The sequence below is a fragment of the Brienomyrus brachyistius genome, chromosome 10 (assembly GCF_023856365.1).
Source record: "Brienomyrus brachyistius isolate T26 chromosome 10, BBRACH_0.4, whole genome shotgun sequence".
NCBI lineage: Eukaryota > Metazoa > Chordata > Actinopteri > Osteoglossiformes > Mormyridae > Brienomyrus > Brienomyrus brachyistius.
Window position 1 is genome coordinate 2,928,987 of NC_064542.1, and position 19,085 is coordinate 2,948,071.

At 40.4% G+C, this 19,085-nt stretch overlaps 3 protein-coding genes across 13 annotated transcripts in view; all 3 read left to right on the top strand.

Annotated features, from left to right (window-relative positions):
• LOC125750555 (protocadherin alpha-C2-like) overlaps positions 1 to 19,085 on the top strand; it is a 186,409-nt gene that overhangs the window by 108,024 nt on the left and 59,300 nt on the right. The gene's annotated exons all lie outside the window — the stretch shown is intronic.
• Positions 1 to 19,085, top strand: part of LOC125750551 (protocadherin alpha-C2-like) — a 138,026-nt gene that overhangs the window by 39,942 nt on the left and 78,999 nt on the right. Inside the window, exon 1 of one of the 11 annotated variants that reach the window (XM_049028561.1) lies at positions 4,015 to 6,540. The exons of 7 other annotated variants lie outside the window; for them this stretch is intronic. In XM_049028561.1, coding sequence (XP_048884518.1) covers positions 4,159 to 6,540 — 2,382 coding nt within the window. In that variant the 5' untranslated portion in view covers positions 4,015 to 4,158. 3 more of the 11 variants (XM_049028568.1, XM_049028560.1, XM_049028563.1) reach the window with 3 other exon arrangements.
• On the top strand, positions 699 to 3,271 carry LOC125750556 (protocadherin alpha-3-like). The gene has a single exon (XM_049028619.1). It carries the CDS (start codon positions 814 to 816, stop codon positions 3,244 to 3,246), a length of 2,433 nt encoding a protein of 810 aa, XP_048884576.1. The 5' UTR covers positions 699 to 813; the 3' UTR covers positions 3,247 to 3,271.

Consider the following 19,085-nt stretch of genomic DNA (forward strand, 5'->3'; position numbering starts at 1 on the left):
AGCAGTATATATATATATATATATGTTTTTTCATCCATAAACTGTTACCGCTACTTCTAATCAGGGTTACAGGGGGTCCGGAACCTATTCCGGAGGCTACGGGCACAAGGCAGGGAACAACCCAGGATGGGGGGCCAGCCCATCGCAGGGCACACTCACACACCATCCACTCACACATATGCACACCTACAAGCATTTTGGTAACTCCAAGAACCCGTAGCATGTTTTTGGACTGTGGGTGGAAACCAGAGTTCCAGGAGGAAACCCCGCGATGACATGGGGAGAACATGCAAACTCCCAATAAACACACATTGTATTTTGGCATATATATATAACATTGTTATATTGGCACAAATCACTTTTGAGAAAGGATATATTTACCCACATATATGCTTGAAGTTGCGAAAATGAAAGCACGTCGCATTTGTTTTGTGGTGCCAAAAGTGAATTTTGTTTAGTCCTTAAGAAATCATAACACATCCATTTAAATTTGGGCAATTTAAAATATTTATATTGTTACATTTATATATATTGGAAACTAAAAAAAAAGTATTAAAGATTTATTAACCTTGTAATGGAAGTGTGTTCTTGTCTGGCGAAAACGACCCACAAAGCGTCGCTGTTGACTAACCAAAATTAGCGTGAGGATATCCGCCCCTGTTACATATAAGCACTAGATACAGTGGCTTTGTCAAAGACGCATCCGCAAAATTTCCGTTCTTCTAAGACTCCCGTTATATTGGCATATACTACAAATGTGACGGGCACACTTACGAGGTTTTCTTCGAGACGCAGTAACATATTTGCGTAATAATGCGGCGAAACCGGCGAGGAACTAGAGCAATTTGTGTGCTATTGTATACGCTGCTTTCTTCATTGGCTGCGACCCATGGACAAATAATATATTCCGTGGCTGAAGAGACTACGCCGGGAGCAACTGTTGGAAATCTAGCGAAGGATCTTAATGTTAATTTGGAAGATCTGGAGATGCGTAAGTTGCGAATTGCCGGGCCCAGCAATAAATATTTCGGCATAAATGTAAAAACTAGTGTTCTCTTCGTGAAGGATCGGATAGACAGGGAGCTGTTATGCTCTCAGAGCGCCGTATGTTTTTTAGATCTGGAGGCCATTGTTGAGGATCCTTTTAACATTTACCGTATTCGGATTAACGTGACGGATGTTAACGATCAATCACCACTGTTCCCTTTGGAAACCTTGTATATTAACGTGTCAGAATCCACGTTGCCAGGGGCAAGGTTTGTGTTATTGAATGCAGAGGATGAGGATGTCGGCGCAAATACAATAAAGACATATAGAATGAGCTCTAACGAACACTTCTTCTTGGATGTACAGAGCGCTGGAGAGCAAAGTGTATCTGCTGAGTTGGTACTACAGAAAGCATTAGACCGAGAGAAAGAGCCTGTGATTCATCTAATACTGACTGCTGTTGATGGGGGTAAACCTGCTCGAACCGGTAATTTAAAGATTATTGTAAATGTGCTAGATATTAACGATAATAGTCCAATATTTAGTAAACCACTTTATAAAGTTACGGTAGTGGAAAATGTACCACCTGGTACTGAAATAATAAAAGTAAACGCAACCGATACTGATGAAGGAATTAATAGTGAAATAATCTATTCATTCAGTAATCATAAACTGAAAGATGTGATTGATGTATTCAATATTGATGCAACAAGCGGCGTAATTTCCGTTAAGGGTGAAATTGATTACGAAGAAAAAAAAGTATATGAAATACGCGTGCAAGCTCAGGATCGCGGACACTCTCCGATGGTCTCGCACTGCAAAGTGCTGGTAGAAGTAACTGACGTTAACGATAATATTCCTACAATAACAATAACGCCAATATCCAATTCTGTCAGAGAAGATGCCAGAATCGGAACTGTGGTGGCCTTGGTTGCAGTATCGGATAGTGATGAAGGTGCAAATGGAAACGTAAACTGCGTAATTTCTCATAATGTACCTTTTAGATTACAAAGGAACTATAAAAATTATTACTCTTTTGAAGTCAGTGAACCATTAGATAGGGAGAAAACTTCTCTGTATAACGTGACCATCACTGCCACTGATGAGGGCAGCCCTCCCCTATCAAAAACTAAAGTTATTCACGTTTTGGTATCTGACGTTAATGATAATGCGCCGCGATTTTTTGAATCTGAGCTTAATTTCTACCTAAAAGAAAACAATCCGTTGGGAGCACTTATACAAACCGTTACGGCATTTGATGCTGATGCTAATGAAAATGCCCATGTAACATATTCTTTAATGAACAGTAACAGCAAAGGAGCTCCTGTATCCACCATGGTAAACATCAACTCTATCACAGGCGAATTATATAGTATGCAGGCCTTTGATTATGAGGAAACTAAGACTTTCCAGTTTCGTGTTCTGGCAACAGACTCCGGTGTCCCTCCATTAAGCAGTAATGTGACTGTGAATGTTTTTATATTGGACGTGAATGACAATAGTCCTCAAATTCTCCCACCTTATTCGGACCAGGGCTCCGTAAATACAGAGAGCATTCCCTACTCTGCTGAAGCGGGATACTTTGTGGCCAAGATCAGGGCTGTGGACGCTGACTCTGGTTATAATGCTCTGCTTTCTTACCACATCTCCGAACCAAAAGGATCCACTCTCTTCAGAATTGGAACCAATACAGGGGAAATAAGGACTAAAAGGCGAATGAGCGACAATGACTTGAGGACCCACCCGCTGGTCATTTTGGTTTCTGACAGCGGAGATGTTTCCCTGTCAGCGACGGTGTCTATGGATGTTGCGGTTGTCGAAAATAACGCTGAAATACAGACTCATCAGCTCCGACTAAGACCAAGAAAGGAAGAGAGTTTTACCAGTTTAAATCTATATTTACTTATTGCTGTTGTATCAGTGTCCATAATATTTTTATTGAGTATCGTAACTTTAATAGCAGCAAAATTCCAAAGGACGTACGGCACTTTCGATAGCTGTAGCGCCCCAGCCATCACCACGCATCCCGACGGAAGCTGGTCGTACTCAAAATCCGCTCAGCAGTACGACGTGTGTTTTAGCTCAGACACACTGAAGAGTGAAATAACAGCTTTTCCAACACCACTTCCGCCGATAGATGTGGATGTGTTCAGCATTAATGGAGGTGACAGTTCTATGCGTAACCAAACGCTACCCAAAAGTGAGAAGGTAAGACGAAGAATTAAATCCTTGTATGTATTTTTCTGTTATCATCCATAGCTTTGTTCCTTTTTCCAGATCGGCTTTATATGTCAGGTGTTCATTAACTGGATTTTTAAATTTGTATTGCAGTTTTTGTCGTTCACTACTTGTTTTACGATTAAATTTCCTGAGAGGAAGCCCCCCCCACACACACACACAGTAAAGTTTGCCAAGCGGGGTTACGATATGTAGGCCCATAGGAAAATATGGGTAAACTGAAAAATGGCATTGGAACAATATTTTTTTCTGGGAGACTGAGAGAAAAACAAAGGGGTTGAAGCCCCCCCTTCCAAATAGGGTATTGAACCGCCTATGCTTTCAACAATGGAGACTCTCCTTACCTATGCGGGGAAAAGGAACAGGACACGTTTAACAAAAAAGTGCAGGGAATTATTTGACAAAGAAGAATTAAGAGGTCAAAAATGTCTGATTTTTTGAGAGTCTGAGTTGGTGCCAAAGGATCATTTGATATGTCTTTAGTGTATTTTCTAAATATTTATATGAAACATTTTTGTGTTATATATGTCGTTTTTTGGCCAATTAATATAAGGGAATTCTCACACCTAAGATAACCTTAAATATAGGCTATATTTAAAAATCGATCTATTTTCTTGCCGCTTATCCTGGATAGATTTGCGGGGTAATTGTGACATTTGGAAGGCAAATTCTATAAAGAGCGCGCGGTGTCGCTGTAGACCGTAAATATCAACACTGAACTGAACTTCACTGGCCCCTCCTTTATAGGGAAAAGCAGCTCGTAGAGAGCCATGACCGCCTCCGGGGAAAAAATCGCATGAAACCAGGGCAATATGCAAACGCGAAAGACAAGTAAATACTACTGTGTTAGAATAAATACTCATATTACTCGAACGTGTGATTCATTCGTGGGAATAAAGTGGACTGCAAGGCTCGGAAAGGAGGAGTTCAGCGATGGGCCTTTTCGAACAAAGGATACGTATGTGGGTGCAGTGCTTTACGCTGCTTTGTTTAGTGGATCTCTCCGTTCCTCAGATTACATACTCCATTGCAGAGGAAGTGGATAAAGGTACTTTTGTTGGAAATATCGCCAAGGATTTGAATTTGAACTTACAAGATCTGGATTCGCGTGGGCTTCACATTGTCACGAGCTCCAACAAAAGGTACTTTGGTGTGAATTTAAAAACCGGGATTCTGTTTGTTGATGAGAGGATCGATAGAGAAGAAATTTGTTCAAAATTATCCAAATGTTCCTTAAATATAGAGGCCATATTAAATAACCCAATGATTCTCCATCGTATTGAAGTAAATATTATAGACATCAATGACAATGCTCCTTATTTTATAGAAACATTACATGTATTGAATATTACGGAGTTGACAACATTTTCTGGAGAAAGATTTCCTCTGCCAATTGCAAATGACGCCGATGTTGGCAGCAACGCTGTAAAGACCTACAAGTTGATTTCTAATGAACACTTCTCTTTGGATGTACAGAACAGTGGAGTAAAACGTGTATCAGCTGAATTAGTGCTGCAGAAGCCTTTAGACCGAGAGAAAGAATCGGTCATCCATCTCTTACTCACTGCGATTGACGGAGGGAAACCTCCCAGATCTGGGACATTACAGGTCACTGTCAATGTGATCGACGTCAACGATAATTCTCCGGTATTCAGCCAATCTCTTTATAAGCTCTCTGTTTCTGAAAACGTTCCTCCTGGGACAAAAATACTTACTCTCAACGCGACAGATGTAGATGAAGGAGTGAATGGTGAAATTCTGTATTCTTTTGTTGGACATGAAGGTATTAGTCACATTGATGTATTCGCCATTAATTCGCAGACTGGTGAAATCATTGTTAAAGGCAATTTGGATTATGAAGAAAGTGCTGCATACGAAATTCGTGTACAAGCTAAGAACAAAGGGCATTCACCACTTAGTACGCACTGTAAAATTTTAATTGAAGTTGTTGACGTGAATGACAACGTTCCTGAGATATCCGTTACATCTCTCATGAGTCCGGTTCGAGAGGACGCACAGACTGGAACAGTAGTCGCTCTCATTACAATATCGGACAAAGACAGTGATAAAAATGCACTTCTGAAGTGTAAGCTTATTGGACCAAGTCCTTTCAAGCTACAGTCATCCTACAAGAACTATTACTCTTTAGTTGTTGACAGTCAACTGGACAGAGAAAGCGCATTTGAATACAACGTCACCATCATAGCCACTGATGACGGGACCCCGCCTCTATCTAGCACGTGTGTTATAACTGTACTTGTTTCTGACATAAATGACAATGCTCCGATGTTTCCAGTTCCGGAAATTAACGTTTATTTAAAAGAGAACAGTCCAGTAGGAGCTGTTATACAAACTGTATCTGCAGCTGACGCTGATGTCAGTGAAAATTCATTAATTACTTATGCAATATTGCCGAATGAAAGTAAAAGGGCGCCTCCATCTACATTATTTAGTGTCAACTCAGTTAGTGGCGATATATACAACATGCAGGCTTTTGACTACGAGAAGATTAAAAAAATCCAGTTACGAGTTCAGGCCACAGACTCCGGTGTACCTCCATTAAGCAGCAATGTAACAGTGAATGTGTTTATTATAGATGAGAATGACAACAGTCCTCAGATTCTTCTTCCTTATTCGGACCAGGGCTCCGTAAATACGGAAAGCATTTCCTACTCTGCTGAAGCGGGATACTTTGTGGCCAAGATCAGAGCTGTGGACGCCGACTCCGGTTATAATGCTCTGCTTTCTTACCACATCATGGAACCCAAGGGAAACAATCTTTTCAGAATTGGAAGCAGTACCGGGGAGATTAGGACCAAGAGGAGGATGAGTGACAATGACTTACGGACCCATCCATTGGTCATTTTGGTTTCAGATAACGGAGATCCTTCTCGTTCATCAACAGTTTCTGTTGATGTTATAGTTGTCGAAAGTAATATTGAAGTAATGACCAAGTTCCGAGAACGCCGCACAAATGAAAATAGTTTTGGCAGTTTAAATCTTTATTTGGTTATTGCCACTGCGTCAGTGTCGGCAATATTTTTATTGAGCATTTTAAGTTTAATAGCTGTAAAATGTCACAGGACGGACGAGTCTTTCGGTAGATACAGCACCCCAGCGATCACTGCACACCCCGACGGAAGCTGGTCTTACTCTAAATCTACCCAGCAGTATGACGTGTGTTTTAGTTCAGACACGCTGAAGAGTGATGTCCTGGTTTTCCCCACGGCGTGCCCACCGGCAGATTCGGATCTAATTAGCATTGCTGGAGCTGACACTTTTAAACGGAACCAAACACTCCCCAAAAGCGAGAAGGTAAGAATAACTAACGATTATTTATTGGTTGTTTGTATTTGTGTGGTGGCACGTTGAAGACGCAAAATGCAACATGAAAGAAGCGATTTGATGCGATTGGAAGGTCCTAAGTAACACACTCGTTTAAAGGTTTAGGTGTGATTGTACTTGTTTGTAAGTACAGTTTGATAAGTAAGGCATATACAAAACTGTAATGCAGACCTGTTTAAAAGTCCATAATACAGGCCTATTACAAGAATCTTGTTGAAAACTATCGCTAGCACACATTTATGTGTTCAATTTAATTAAATTAAATTTATTTTTATATAGCACCTTTCACAACAGAGTTGTCCCAAAGTGCTGTACATGGATGTGTTGTAATACATTAAACATCACTAGAGGTAATGCAGGAAAAAAGGAAGAAAAAATGGGAAAAATGAAAGAAATAAATTAAAGAAAACCAGATGACAAATGTTCTACATCACACGTCATCATGAACTATAGTCTACATCATACGTCAAAAATAGGCTACGTAATAAATATAAATAAATATGCTTCATTATACTCTGATTAAATTAATACTATGTAATGTACATAAACACGAATCTAATGGTATTATTTGCTTATAAAGTAGTTTCAGGTCATTAAATAGCCTAACTGCATTTACAAAAATGAAATTAAAACTGGTAGTTTTTAATGAAAAATCTTTCATGATACATAAAAAAGAAAGCAGTTTTCATTTAATGTGAACATTATTTTACTTAGGGAAACAAACACTCGGTGTCGCTGCAGACCATCGGCTAAAGATTTGCAAAGGCCCCTCCTTAATAGAAATAGGCGCTTGACGGAGAGCTAAAGCAGCAAGACTCTGTGTCTGTGGAGCACGGGCGGCCGAGACATAAAGGGGAACAGATTAAACACTTTTAATGGGAACGCAAGAATGTTTTCTCGCTAGGAATATGTAAAGCTCGGAAGACTGCTGACGATCAAAACAGTAATGGCCATTTGGGAACAAAGAGGACGTGTGTGGCAGCATATCGCGCTGCTTTTTTTCGTGAATCATTCTCTGGCTCAGATTACGTATTCCGTTTCAGAAGAGGTGGAACAGGGTACTTCTGTCGGAAATATCGCCAAGGAACTGAATCTAAATGCACAAGATCTGGAATCGCGCGGACTGCACATTGCCGGGGGCTCTAACAAAAGGTACTTTGGCGTAAATTTAAAAACTGGCGTTCTTTATGTCGATGGAAGAATAGATAGAGAGGTACTTTGTCCCGGTTTGCCAAGATGTTTTTTAGACGTAGAGGTGATACTGAATCGTCCAATGACTCTTCATCGCGTTGAAATAAATATTATAGACATCAATGACAACGCGCCGTCATTCCCTCATAAATTCCAAGTATTTAATATTACTGAGTCGGCATTTTTAGGAGAAAGGCTTCCGCTTCCCATAGCGAAAGATCTTGATGTGGGCAGTAATGCCGTAAAGAACTACAAGCTAAGTCCAAATGAACAATTTTCATTGGATGTACAGAGCGCTGGTGAGCATAGCGTATCTGCTGAGTTGGTTCTGCAGAAAGCTTTAGATCGAGAGAAGCAGCCCGTGATTCGGCTTCTACTGACTGCTGTTGATGGAGGGAAACCCCCTAGATCCGGGACATTACAGATCATTGTAAATGTGATCGACAGCAATGATAACATTCCAGTGTTTAGTAAATCGGTTTATAAAGTTAGTGTTTTTGAAAATGTTCCGTTGGGGACAGTCATTCTAACCCTTAATGCTACTGACATAGATGAAGGACTAAACAGTGAAATAATCTATTCTTTTGTTGGACTTGATGATTCCAGTTCTTTTAATATTTTTGCTGTTCATCCTCAAACAGGAAAAATTGCTGTTATTGGGGATTTAGACTATGAAAAAAAAACTGCCTATGAAATCCGTGCTCAGGCACAAGACCGGGGACATTCACCCCGCAGTGCACACTGCAAGATTCTAGTTGAAGTTGTTGATGTGAATGACAACAGTCCAGAAATCTCAGTGACATCACTTATGAGTCCAGTTAGAGAGGATGCTCAGCCTGGAACGGTGGTGGCCCTGATCTCAGTCATAGACAGGGATAGCGGAAAAAATGGCCTCCTGAAATGTGACCTTAGTGGAGCTTCCACTTTCAAGCTTCAGTCATCTTACAAAAACTATTATTCTCTAATAGTAGATGGGCCACTAGACAGAGAAAGTGTTTATCATTACAATGTCACAATCACAGCTACCGATGAGGGGACTCCAGTTCTCTCTAGTACCAGTGTTATTACCGTAGATGTTTCGGATGTAAATGACAATGCTCCACGCTTCCCTAATCCAGAGGTTAATGTTTATCTAGAAGAGAACAGTCCAGTTGGTACTCTTATACAAACTGTGAAAGCATTTGATGCTGATGCCAATGAGAATGCACAAGTCACATATCTGTTCTTGGACAGAATCAGTGGAGGAATGCCAGTATCCACCATGTTGAACATAAACTCTCACACTGGGGACATATACAGCATGCAGACTTTTGACTATGAGACAATTAAAAAAATTCAGCTTCAGGTTCAGGCTACAGACTCTGGTGTCCCTCCATTAAGCAGTAATGTTACTGTAAATGTTTTCATACTGGATGTGAATGACAACAGCCCTCAGATTCTCCCACCTTATTCGGATCAGGGCTCCGTAAATACAGAGAACATTCCCTACTCTGCTGAAGCGGGTTACTTTGTGGCCAAGATCAGGGCTGTGGATGCGGATTCTGGATATAATGCTCTGCTTTCTTACCACATTGTAGAACCAAAAGGATCCACTCTCTTCAGAATTGGTACCAGTACCGGAGAGATAAGAACTAAAAGGAGAATGAGTGACAATGATTTGCGGACCCATCCGTTGGTTATTTTGATTTCTGATAGCGGGGATCCATCCTTCTCATCAACAGTTTCCATCGATGTTGTGTTGGTTGAAAATAATGTTGAAATCCCGATTCAAGCCAGAGAACGGATAAAGAAGGATGCAGGTTTTTCTTCCCTAAATCTATATTTGCTCATCGCTACTGCAGCAGTGTCAGTGATATTTCTTCTGAGCTTCGTCAGTCTAATAGCAATTAAATGTCACAAAGCAGATAACAGTTTCGGCAGATACAGCACCCCAGCGATCACTGCACACCCAGACGGAAGCTGGTCTTACTCTAAATCTACGCAGCAGTATGACGTGTGTTTCAGTTCAGACACGCTGAAGAGTGATGTGCTTGTTTTCCCCACGGCGTGCCCACCTGCTGAAGCGGATCTGATCAGTATTAATGGCACAGACACTTTTAAACGGAACCAAACACTACCTACGAGTGAGAAGGTAAGATTTGGTAGAAGCTTCTTCATTTCTGTACTTACTTGATGATACACTGGGCAATGCTAACAAATGTGCTGTATGACTAAAGCAGGTGATTAATTTACTTATGAAGGGATTAGAAAATTTGACTTTGTAAAAATAACTAAAGGAAATAGGGGCAGCATTTGATTTTGTATTTTTTAAAATCTCCACTTATTACAGTAAGACAAAATAGTTAGAATAAACACAAGTTACATGGAACCAAAAATAAAATTTTTATATTATTTTTCTTTTTTTTGAAATGCTATGATGTAATATTTATACATTTTAATTAGGAAATTATTATAAGATTTTTTCATATGCCAGGGTAACTTAAACTGTCTTTAGAGAGTTAACAGTTAATACTAAGAAAATTCATTTTCTCTTCATCTCAGGCGTGGAGTTACATTGTTCTTTAAATTTCAGTGATAGTTTTGTTGTGACGTAACGAGTCGTGCTCAGCTTTTCTGTTTGCATCAATTTCAACACAAGTGATACGTAATAGTTCAAAGAATGATACGTAATAATTAAGGTGACGCTTTTGCTACGGGTGCCCTGCGATGGGCTGGCCCCCCATCCTGGGTTGTTCCCTGCCTCGTGCCCATTGTTTCCGGGATAGGCTCCAGACCCCCCACGACCCAGTAGGATAAGCGGTTTGGAAAATGGATGGATGGATGGATGGATGGATGGATGGATGGCTTTTGCTACGGCATGGAGCAGAATGGGAAAATGATGTGCCACCAAATATTGCTTTTTTGCATTTACTTCGAGTTCAAATGTATGACCGAACGCTTTATGAAAATTTGCTTAACTGGGGTCATTGATAATTACAATACAGTGATGGACTTATTGGAGTATTTTTGGGATCCATGACAGGGGCGTCAGAATCATTTTGAATGTGGGGGGGACACACTGGCATAAAACTAATATTTTATGTTAAATGTAGGGGCGTCCAAATGAATAATTATGAAATGTGAGTGGGGCACGTCCCCCTCTGATTTAATGGCGGTGACGCCCAAACCATGTGACATTCTGCTCTGTTTAATGTGTTGATATCCAGCTCTCATTACAAAAACCTGAAATGGACAGTAATACATGAAAAGGCTAGAAGCTTAGCACTTGTCACTGGCAGGTGAGCATGGGATATCAGCGGAGTTGGTACCACGGTAACACTTTAGATGAGATACACAATCTGTCATACAGCTCCTACTGCTTCTATCGATAATGGAAAACCTCAGAGTTCTGGCACGTTACACATTATTGTCATTGTGATAAATGATAATACCCCAGTGTTCAGTACTTCTGTTTGTGATGTCGGTATTTCTGAGAACCTACCATCTGTGACAAAATTCCTGCCAGTGAGTACTGCAGGTCTGCATACAGTGCATTCTCTTATATTGTAAATTCTTCAGTTGGTCATGCAAGTTTAAATCCCATTGAAATAGTTTAAATTAATTAACATACCAGAGATATAACTCTTGCTAGGAATTTAGATTACAGAGGAAACACGGCGTAGATGATCCCAGTCCAGGCGACAGACCGAGGACGTCCAACACAGCATGCAGTTCGTAAAATCTTGGTGGAAATTATTGATATAAATGACGACTCCCCCGAATCCTCTTCACTTATGAGTTAAAGAGGATGCTGAAGCTGAGACCATGTTGATAACCATAGTAGATAAAGATCTGCAGTCATCATACAGTAATTACCCCTTAATAGTTTATTGGCCTGTGGGTCAAGAAAAGGCTTCTCGATATGTTAATAACAGCTACGGGTGAGTGGAGCCCATCTAAGTAAGGCCTCATCACAGCCCAGTAGGCGACCCTTATGAAATACATGACTGCGTTTTATACCGAACTGAGCAACTGCTTACATATTAATACTGAGACGGCAAAAGCAAGGAAGTGCCAAAGTTTACCATGGTAAATGTTAGTTCTCACACTGAGATATTTAACGAGGCTTTTAACATCTAGGAAATAAATACTTTTCAGTTTTGATTTCAAGTTAAATACTCTGATGTGTCTCTCTTAAGCAGTAACATGACGACGAGCATTTTCACAATGGATAGGGAATAGTAACAGTCGTTGGATTCCTCTAGCCAGTTCTGGCCAGTTCTCAGTAATATACTGAGAGCATTCCCTATACTCTGCTGAAGGGGGCTCAATGTTTTCTTTCGGCATTGTTGAATCCATGCATTCCTTCTCTTCAGAATTAGGAGAGAAATAAGCACCAAAACAGATATGACTGATATGAGTGTATTGATTTCTGAATGAAAATCACTGTCTGCCATTGACTCTGGTTGTTGATGTTGTTGAAAATGATAGAATGTTCAGAATGGCCAGTCGAGGGCAGCTTTGCTTATTGATATTGTGATGGTATCATTATGTTTGTAAGAAGTAATGTATGTAGATGTATTTTTATGCATTCTTAGTTTGTCATGCTTATAATAAATAATATTTCTTTATTAATATTGTATTGTTATAATTGCTATTATTAACTATTATATGGCATGAAATTATCCACACATATTCTATAACCGTTCTGTATGCTATTTTAAATCTGCATAGTATTTGAGTTTTTGGATTACTAGAACATTGCTTTTATTATTGTAAAATTAATAATAATAATAATAATAATTATTATTATTATTATTGTTATTATTATTGTAGTAGTAATGGTAGTAGTTATTATTATTAGTAGTACATTATTACTAACAAAGATGGTGTATATTGCACAAACACAGGGGGTCACTGTTGACCATTACATGCATTTCTTAGAGGTTTCTCTCTCAGGGCTCCGCCCTCGGCGCCATCTGTATTGTCCATGAATCCGATCCGTTCAGTGTTTGTCTTTAACATGAAATGTGAATTCCCATGCAGCAGTTAAGCTGGGGATATCTCTGTATAAGTGCTGATATTGCAAAACACCGGAATATCTAAAGATGACCGGCTTTTTATTTAAAACATATTCGGTTTGCATACAGTTGGCGGTGCTTTTTTGCCTCCTGGATTTAAATGGATGTAATATAGTATATTCCGTTTCTGAGGAAGTTAACAAGGAAACTGTTGTTGGGAATATAACAAAGGATCTCAATCTCAATATTCAGGAACTGGAATCACGTATGTTCCAAGTGGTGTCGGGAATGCATAAGAAATATTTTGAGGTAAATACCAAAACCGGTCTATTAATTGTGAATGATAGAATCGACAGAGAAGAGCTGTGTCTTAGTGCTTTAAAATGTTCCCTCAGTTTAGAAGCTATTGCGCACAATCCACTAAACCTTTATCGCGTCGAAATAAATATTATGGATGTGAACGACAATCCACCTATATTTCCTACAAAAACCCATATCTTAAATATTACTGAGAATGCCTTTCCAGGTGAAAAATTTCCACTTATAATGGCGGCCGACGCAGATGTGGGTAATAATGCAGTAAGGAGTTATAAGCTCAGTCCAAATGAAAACTTTGTACTCGATACGCAGAGCGACGGCGAGCAAAGTGCATTAGCTGAAATGGTGCTTCAAAAAGCTTTAGATCGAGAGAAACAGCCTGTGATTCGGCTTCTGCTGACTGCTGTCGATGGAGGAAAGCCTCCCAAATCCGGCACATTACAGATCATTGTTAATGTTTTGGATATCAATGACAACAATCCGGTGTTTTCTAAACCGCTTTACAAGGTTAGAGTTTTGGAAAATGTTCCACAAGGGACAACGATAGTTACCCTAAATGCAACGGATTTAGATGACGGTATTAATAGTGAAATTGCGTATTCATTTCTAGAACATGGGAATTTAAAGGCATCCGACAAATTTGTAGTTAATCCGGACACTGGGGCTGTTATCGTTAAGGGAAATATTGACTATGAAGAAAATTCTGCGTTAGAAATACGGGTTCAAGCTAAGGATAAAGGCCTTTCACCTCGGAGTACTCACAGCAAACTCCTAATTGAAGTAATTGACGTGAATGATAACGCTCCAGAAATTTTAGTCACGTCACTGACAAGCACTATAAGAGAGGATGCGAAAGTCGGAACAGCTGTTGCTCTGATTACAGTATCGGACAGAGATGGAGGTAAAAATGGAATAGTGACTTGCTATATTGAAGAATTCCTTCCATTTAAGCTGCAGTCCTCCTACAAGAGCTACTACTCTTTGTTAGTTGATAAACTTCTGGACAGAGAGAGCACTTCTGAGTACAATGTCACTATTACGGCAACTGATGAGGGAAGCCCCCCTCTCTCGAGAACCAGTGTTATTACAGTGCATATTTCTGACGTGAATGACAACGCGCCGCGATTTCCCGGTTCTCAAATGAACATTTATATAAAAGAGAACAGCCCGGTTGGATCGCTTATTGAAACCGTTTCTGCGTATGATGCGGATACAAGCGAAAATGCGCGGGTTACATATTCATTACTGGACGTCAGCAAGAAAGCTGCCCCTGTCTCCACCATGATAAACATAAACTCTGTTACTGGAGATATATACAGCTTGCAGGCTTTTAACTATGAGGAAGAAAAGACTTTCCAGTTTCAAGTTTTGGCAACAGACTCTGGTGTCCCTCCACTAAGCAGTACGGTGACTATTAACGTTTTTATCCTGGATGTGAATGACAACAGCCCTGGGATTCTTCCACCCTATTCTGACCAGGGCTCCGTTCACACGGAAAGCATTCCCTACGCTGCGGAAGCGGGTTACTTTGTGGCGAAGATCAGGGCTGTGGATGCCGATTCTGGATATAATGCTCTGATTTCGTATCACATCTCCGAACCCAAGGGAACCAATCTCTTCAGAATCGGAACTAGTAATGGAGAGATTAGGACTAAAAGGCGCATGAGTGACAATGATTTGCGGACCCATCCATTGGTCGTTTTGGTTTCTGATAGCGGAGATGCTTCTCTTTCATCTACAGTGTCAATTGACGTTGTTGTTGTTGAAAGCAATGAAGAAACCCAAAATCAATACAGACCACGAGGGACAACGCAGAAAAGTTTTTCTGATTTAAATCTATATTTGCTCATCGCCATTGTATCAGTTTCTGTGATATTTGTACTGAGTGCCATCACTTTAATTGCTATAAGATGTCACAGGACAGATGACTCTTTCAGCAGATACAGCACCCCAGCGATCACCGCACACCCCGACGGAAGCTGGTCTTACTCTAAATCTACGCAGCAGTATGACGTGTGTTTTAGTTCAGACACGCTGAAGAGTGATGTGCTTGTTTTCCCCGCCGCGTTTCCGTCTGCAGATGCGGACCTTATTAGTATTACTGAAACTGGCAGTTTAAAGAGGAACCAAACGTTGCCTAAAAGTGAAAAGGTAAGAATGTTATAATTTCCCCATCATTTTAAGGAACGTATTATATGTACATTCAGATGTAGTTATTGAAAAAGTATAATGGAGGTTTTCACTATGGTAATTATAAAATTTGAAGACATCACACGTGAGATAACATGGGACTTATTTACAGGAAAACAAACCCCAGGCCCCCTTTTCCCACCCTCCTCACCTGATCACTTTAGAAGTTAAAATGTATTTATATTGTTATGGCAGTTCGTTTTTTTTTTTTTTTTTTTTTTAACTCAAAAAGGTTGTTGTGTGTCTCAAATATGATTTTTGCACATTGGACCTTTATTTTCTATTTGCTTGTTTTGGGGGAAAAAACAGTATTGTGTTTTTGCAGCGACTAAGAGAATATCTCAGGTATCGGACAGAGATGGAGGTAAAAATGGAATAGCGACTCGCTATGTTGAATAATCCCTTCCATTTAAGCTGCAGTCCTCCTACAAGAGCTATATACTACTCTTTGTCAGTTGATAAACTTCTGGACAGAGAGAGCACTTCTGAGTACAACGTCACTATAACGGCAACTTGCGCGGGTTGTCTTTAGCGCTTCAAATGATAACCGCGCTTCTTGTTATATTGTTTACAAGGAATTATTCCTGTTCCCACATGTAACACATAATTTCTACTATGAAATGGTATCATTACTTTATAGTAATTGTCATTGTAGTATTCGGTAATGATTTCTTAAATGCTCTGCTAATGAACATTTTTAAATACCCCAGTCTATACTTGATATACTACTATAAGCAGAATTGAGTTACGTATATGATTACCTGAAGTGTCAACCTTGTAGTTGAGAAGTCAGTTAAAGTCGTACAAAGGCCGTAGCAATGGAGCAATGGGGGGGGGGGGGGGGGTGGGGGGGCAAGTCCGTATAATTGTAATATATATTGGGGGGGGGGGGGCATTGTGTGTATATCTGAATATTGCGGGGACGTGTCCCCCCTCCCTATATGTATTACAATTACCGCCTTGGGTCGTGCTACCTTTCACATATATGTATATACCAGAAACGTCTACTAGGCTATTCCTCATTTCTCTTACCCGAGTCATTTTAACCAGTTGTTTCATATTTTATTTCATTGTTTTTGTGTCCTGCTCTGTGTTCCCCCGCAGTGAGAAATCCGAAAATGTAACTGTTATCAATCTGTTTATTTTCATGCTGTACGCTTCGAATACACTGGGCGTCACTGTTGACCGCAAAACCCAGTACAATACCAATACATTTTCTGGGACTCCTCCCTCGGTCCTGCGCGTGTCCATCTTTTGTTGAAATTCTAAACACTCGACTAACAAATTCAGTGCCTGTTCGATGGATGAACTGGAAATTTTTACGTAATTGTCGGACGATTCATATTTTCTTTCCTAATATAGACTAGCTGCTGAAATGTGAATGCATATAATTACATAACAGCGATGGGCGTTTTCAACAAAAGGACTACGACTTGGGCGCAGTTTGTCGTTCTTCTTAGCTTACTGGATCCAAACCTCGGTCAGATTGTATATTCGGTCTCAGAAGAGGTAAACCAGGGAACGGTGGTTGGGAATATTGTCAAGGATTTGAATCTGAATGTTCAGGAACTGGAGTCGCGTATGTTTCAGATTGTGTCGGGACCTCATAAAAAATATTTCGAGGTAAATGCTAAAACCGGTCTATTCATTGTGAGTGATCGAATTGACAGAGAGGAGCTGTGTCTTGATACCCCGAAATGTTCTCTCAAATTAGAAGCGGTTGCACACAATCCATTAAATCTTTATCGGATAGAGGTAAATATTTTAGATGTGAATGATAATGCTCCCGCATTTCCGGGAAAGGGTCAGACTTTAAATATTATTGAAAACGCCTTTCTTGGGGACAGATTTCCACTTCTGTTGGCGGGTGACGTAGATGTGGGTAGTAATGCAGTAAAAACCTACAGACTCAGTCCTAACGAACATTTCTCGCTGGATGTACAGAGCGGTGGAGAGCAGAGGTTATCTGCGGAGTTAATACTACAGAAAGCTTTAGACAGAGAGAGACAGTCTGTGATTCAGCTCCTGCTGACTGCTGTCGATGGGGGAAAGCCTCCTAGGTCCGGGACATTGCAAATTACGGTTAATGTGGTGGATAGCAATGACAATAATCCGGTGTTTTCTCAAACACTTTACAAGGTTCGGGTGTCGGAAAATGTTCCTCTTGGGACAACAATTGTTATTCTGAATGCTACTGATTTAGATGAAGGGATCAATAGTGAAATTGTGTATTCAATTCTAGAACATGGCAATATGAAGGAGTCTGAAATATTCGCTATTAATCCAGACACCGGCGATGTTATAATTAAAGGTAATATCGATTATGAGGAAAATGCTGCCTTTGAATTACGGGTACAAGCTAAAGATAAGGGTCATTTGCCTCGTAGCACACACTGTAAAGTTCTAATTGAAGTTATTGATGTGAATGATAACGCTCCTGAGATATCAGTGACCTCTCTAACAAACACTGTTAGAGAGGACGCCAAAATTGGAACTGCAATTGCTTTAATTGTGGTATCAGACAGAGACGGAGGTAAAAATGGAGTTGTCAATTGTCATATACAAAAATCACCTTGTTTTAAGTTGCAATCCTCCTACAATAATTATTTCTCTTTAGTAGTTGACGGGCTGCTGGATAGAGAGACAGTGTCTCAATACAACGTCACCATTACAGCGACTGATGAAGGAACTCCGCCTCTCTCTGTCACTAAAATTATTACAGTGTACGTTTCTGACGTAAACGACAACGCACCGAGATTTTCAGATTCGCAGCTCAATGTATTTTTTAAAGAGAGTAACCCAGTTGGGTCTCATATTTTAACTGTGTTTGCGTTCGACGCTGATACCCAAGAAAACGCTCGAGTTACGTATTCATTGTTGAACAGCAACAACAAAGAATTTCTGACTAATCCCACAGTCAGCATCAACTCTGTAACTGGGGATATATCCAGCTTGCGGATCTTTGACTATGAGGATTTAAAAAACTTCCGATTTTGCGTTCAGGCAACAGACTCTGGTGTCCCTCCTCTAAGCAGTAATGTGACTGTGAACCTTTTCATATTGGACGTGAACGACAACAGTCCTCAGATTCTCCCACCTTATTCGGACCAGGGCTCCGTAAATACAGAGAACATTCCCTACTCTGCTGAAGCGGGATTCTTTGTGGCCAAGATCAGGGCTGTGGACTCTGACTCTGGTTATAATGCTCTGCTGTCCTATCACATCTCCGAACCTAAAGGAACCAATCTCTTCAGAATCGGAACCACTACCGGGGAGATTAGGACTAAGAGGCGAATGAGCGACAATGACTTACGGACCCACCCGCTGGTCGTTTTGGTTTCTGACAGCGGAGATCCTTCTCTGTCATCGACGGTGTCTATCGATGTTGCGGTTGTTGAAAGTACTGGGGAAGTCCGGACTCAGTTTAAAGAACGGCCAAAGAAGGACAACGGCTTTTCTGTTTTAAATCTATACTTGGTCATTGCTATTGTGTCTGTATCGGTGATATTTTTAGTGAGTCTCCTCAGCTTAATAGCTATTAAATGTCACAGGACAGATGGAACTTTCAACAGATACCATGCCTCAGCGATCACCGCACACCCTGATGGAAGCTGGTCTTACTCTAAATCTACGCAGCAGTATGACGTGTGTTTTAGTTCAGACACGTTGAAGAGTGATGTGGTTGTTTTCCCTACGCCGTGTGCGTTCGCAGAGGGCGACGGCATAAGCGTTAATGGAGCAGATACTTTAAAACGGAACCAAACGCTACCCATGAGTGAGAAGGTAAGAATAAATGTTTTGATATTTCATGAAAAT

Excerpts from the sequence above, each read along its gene's own strand:
- LOC125750556 (XM_049028619.1), top strand. The coding sequence starts at position 814 with ATGCGGCGAAACCGGCGAGGAACTAGAGCAATTTGTGTGCTATTGTAT.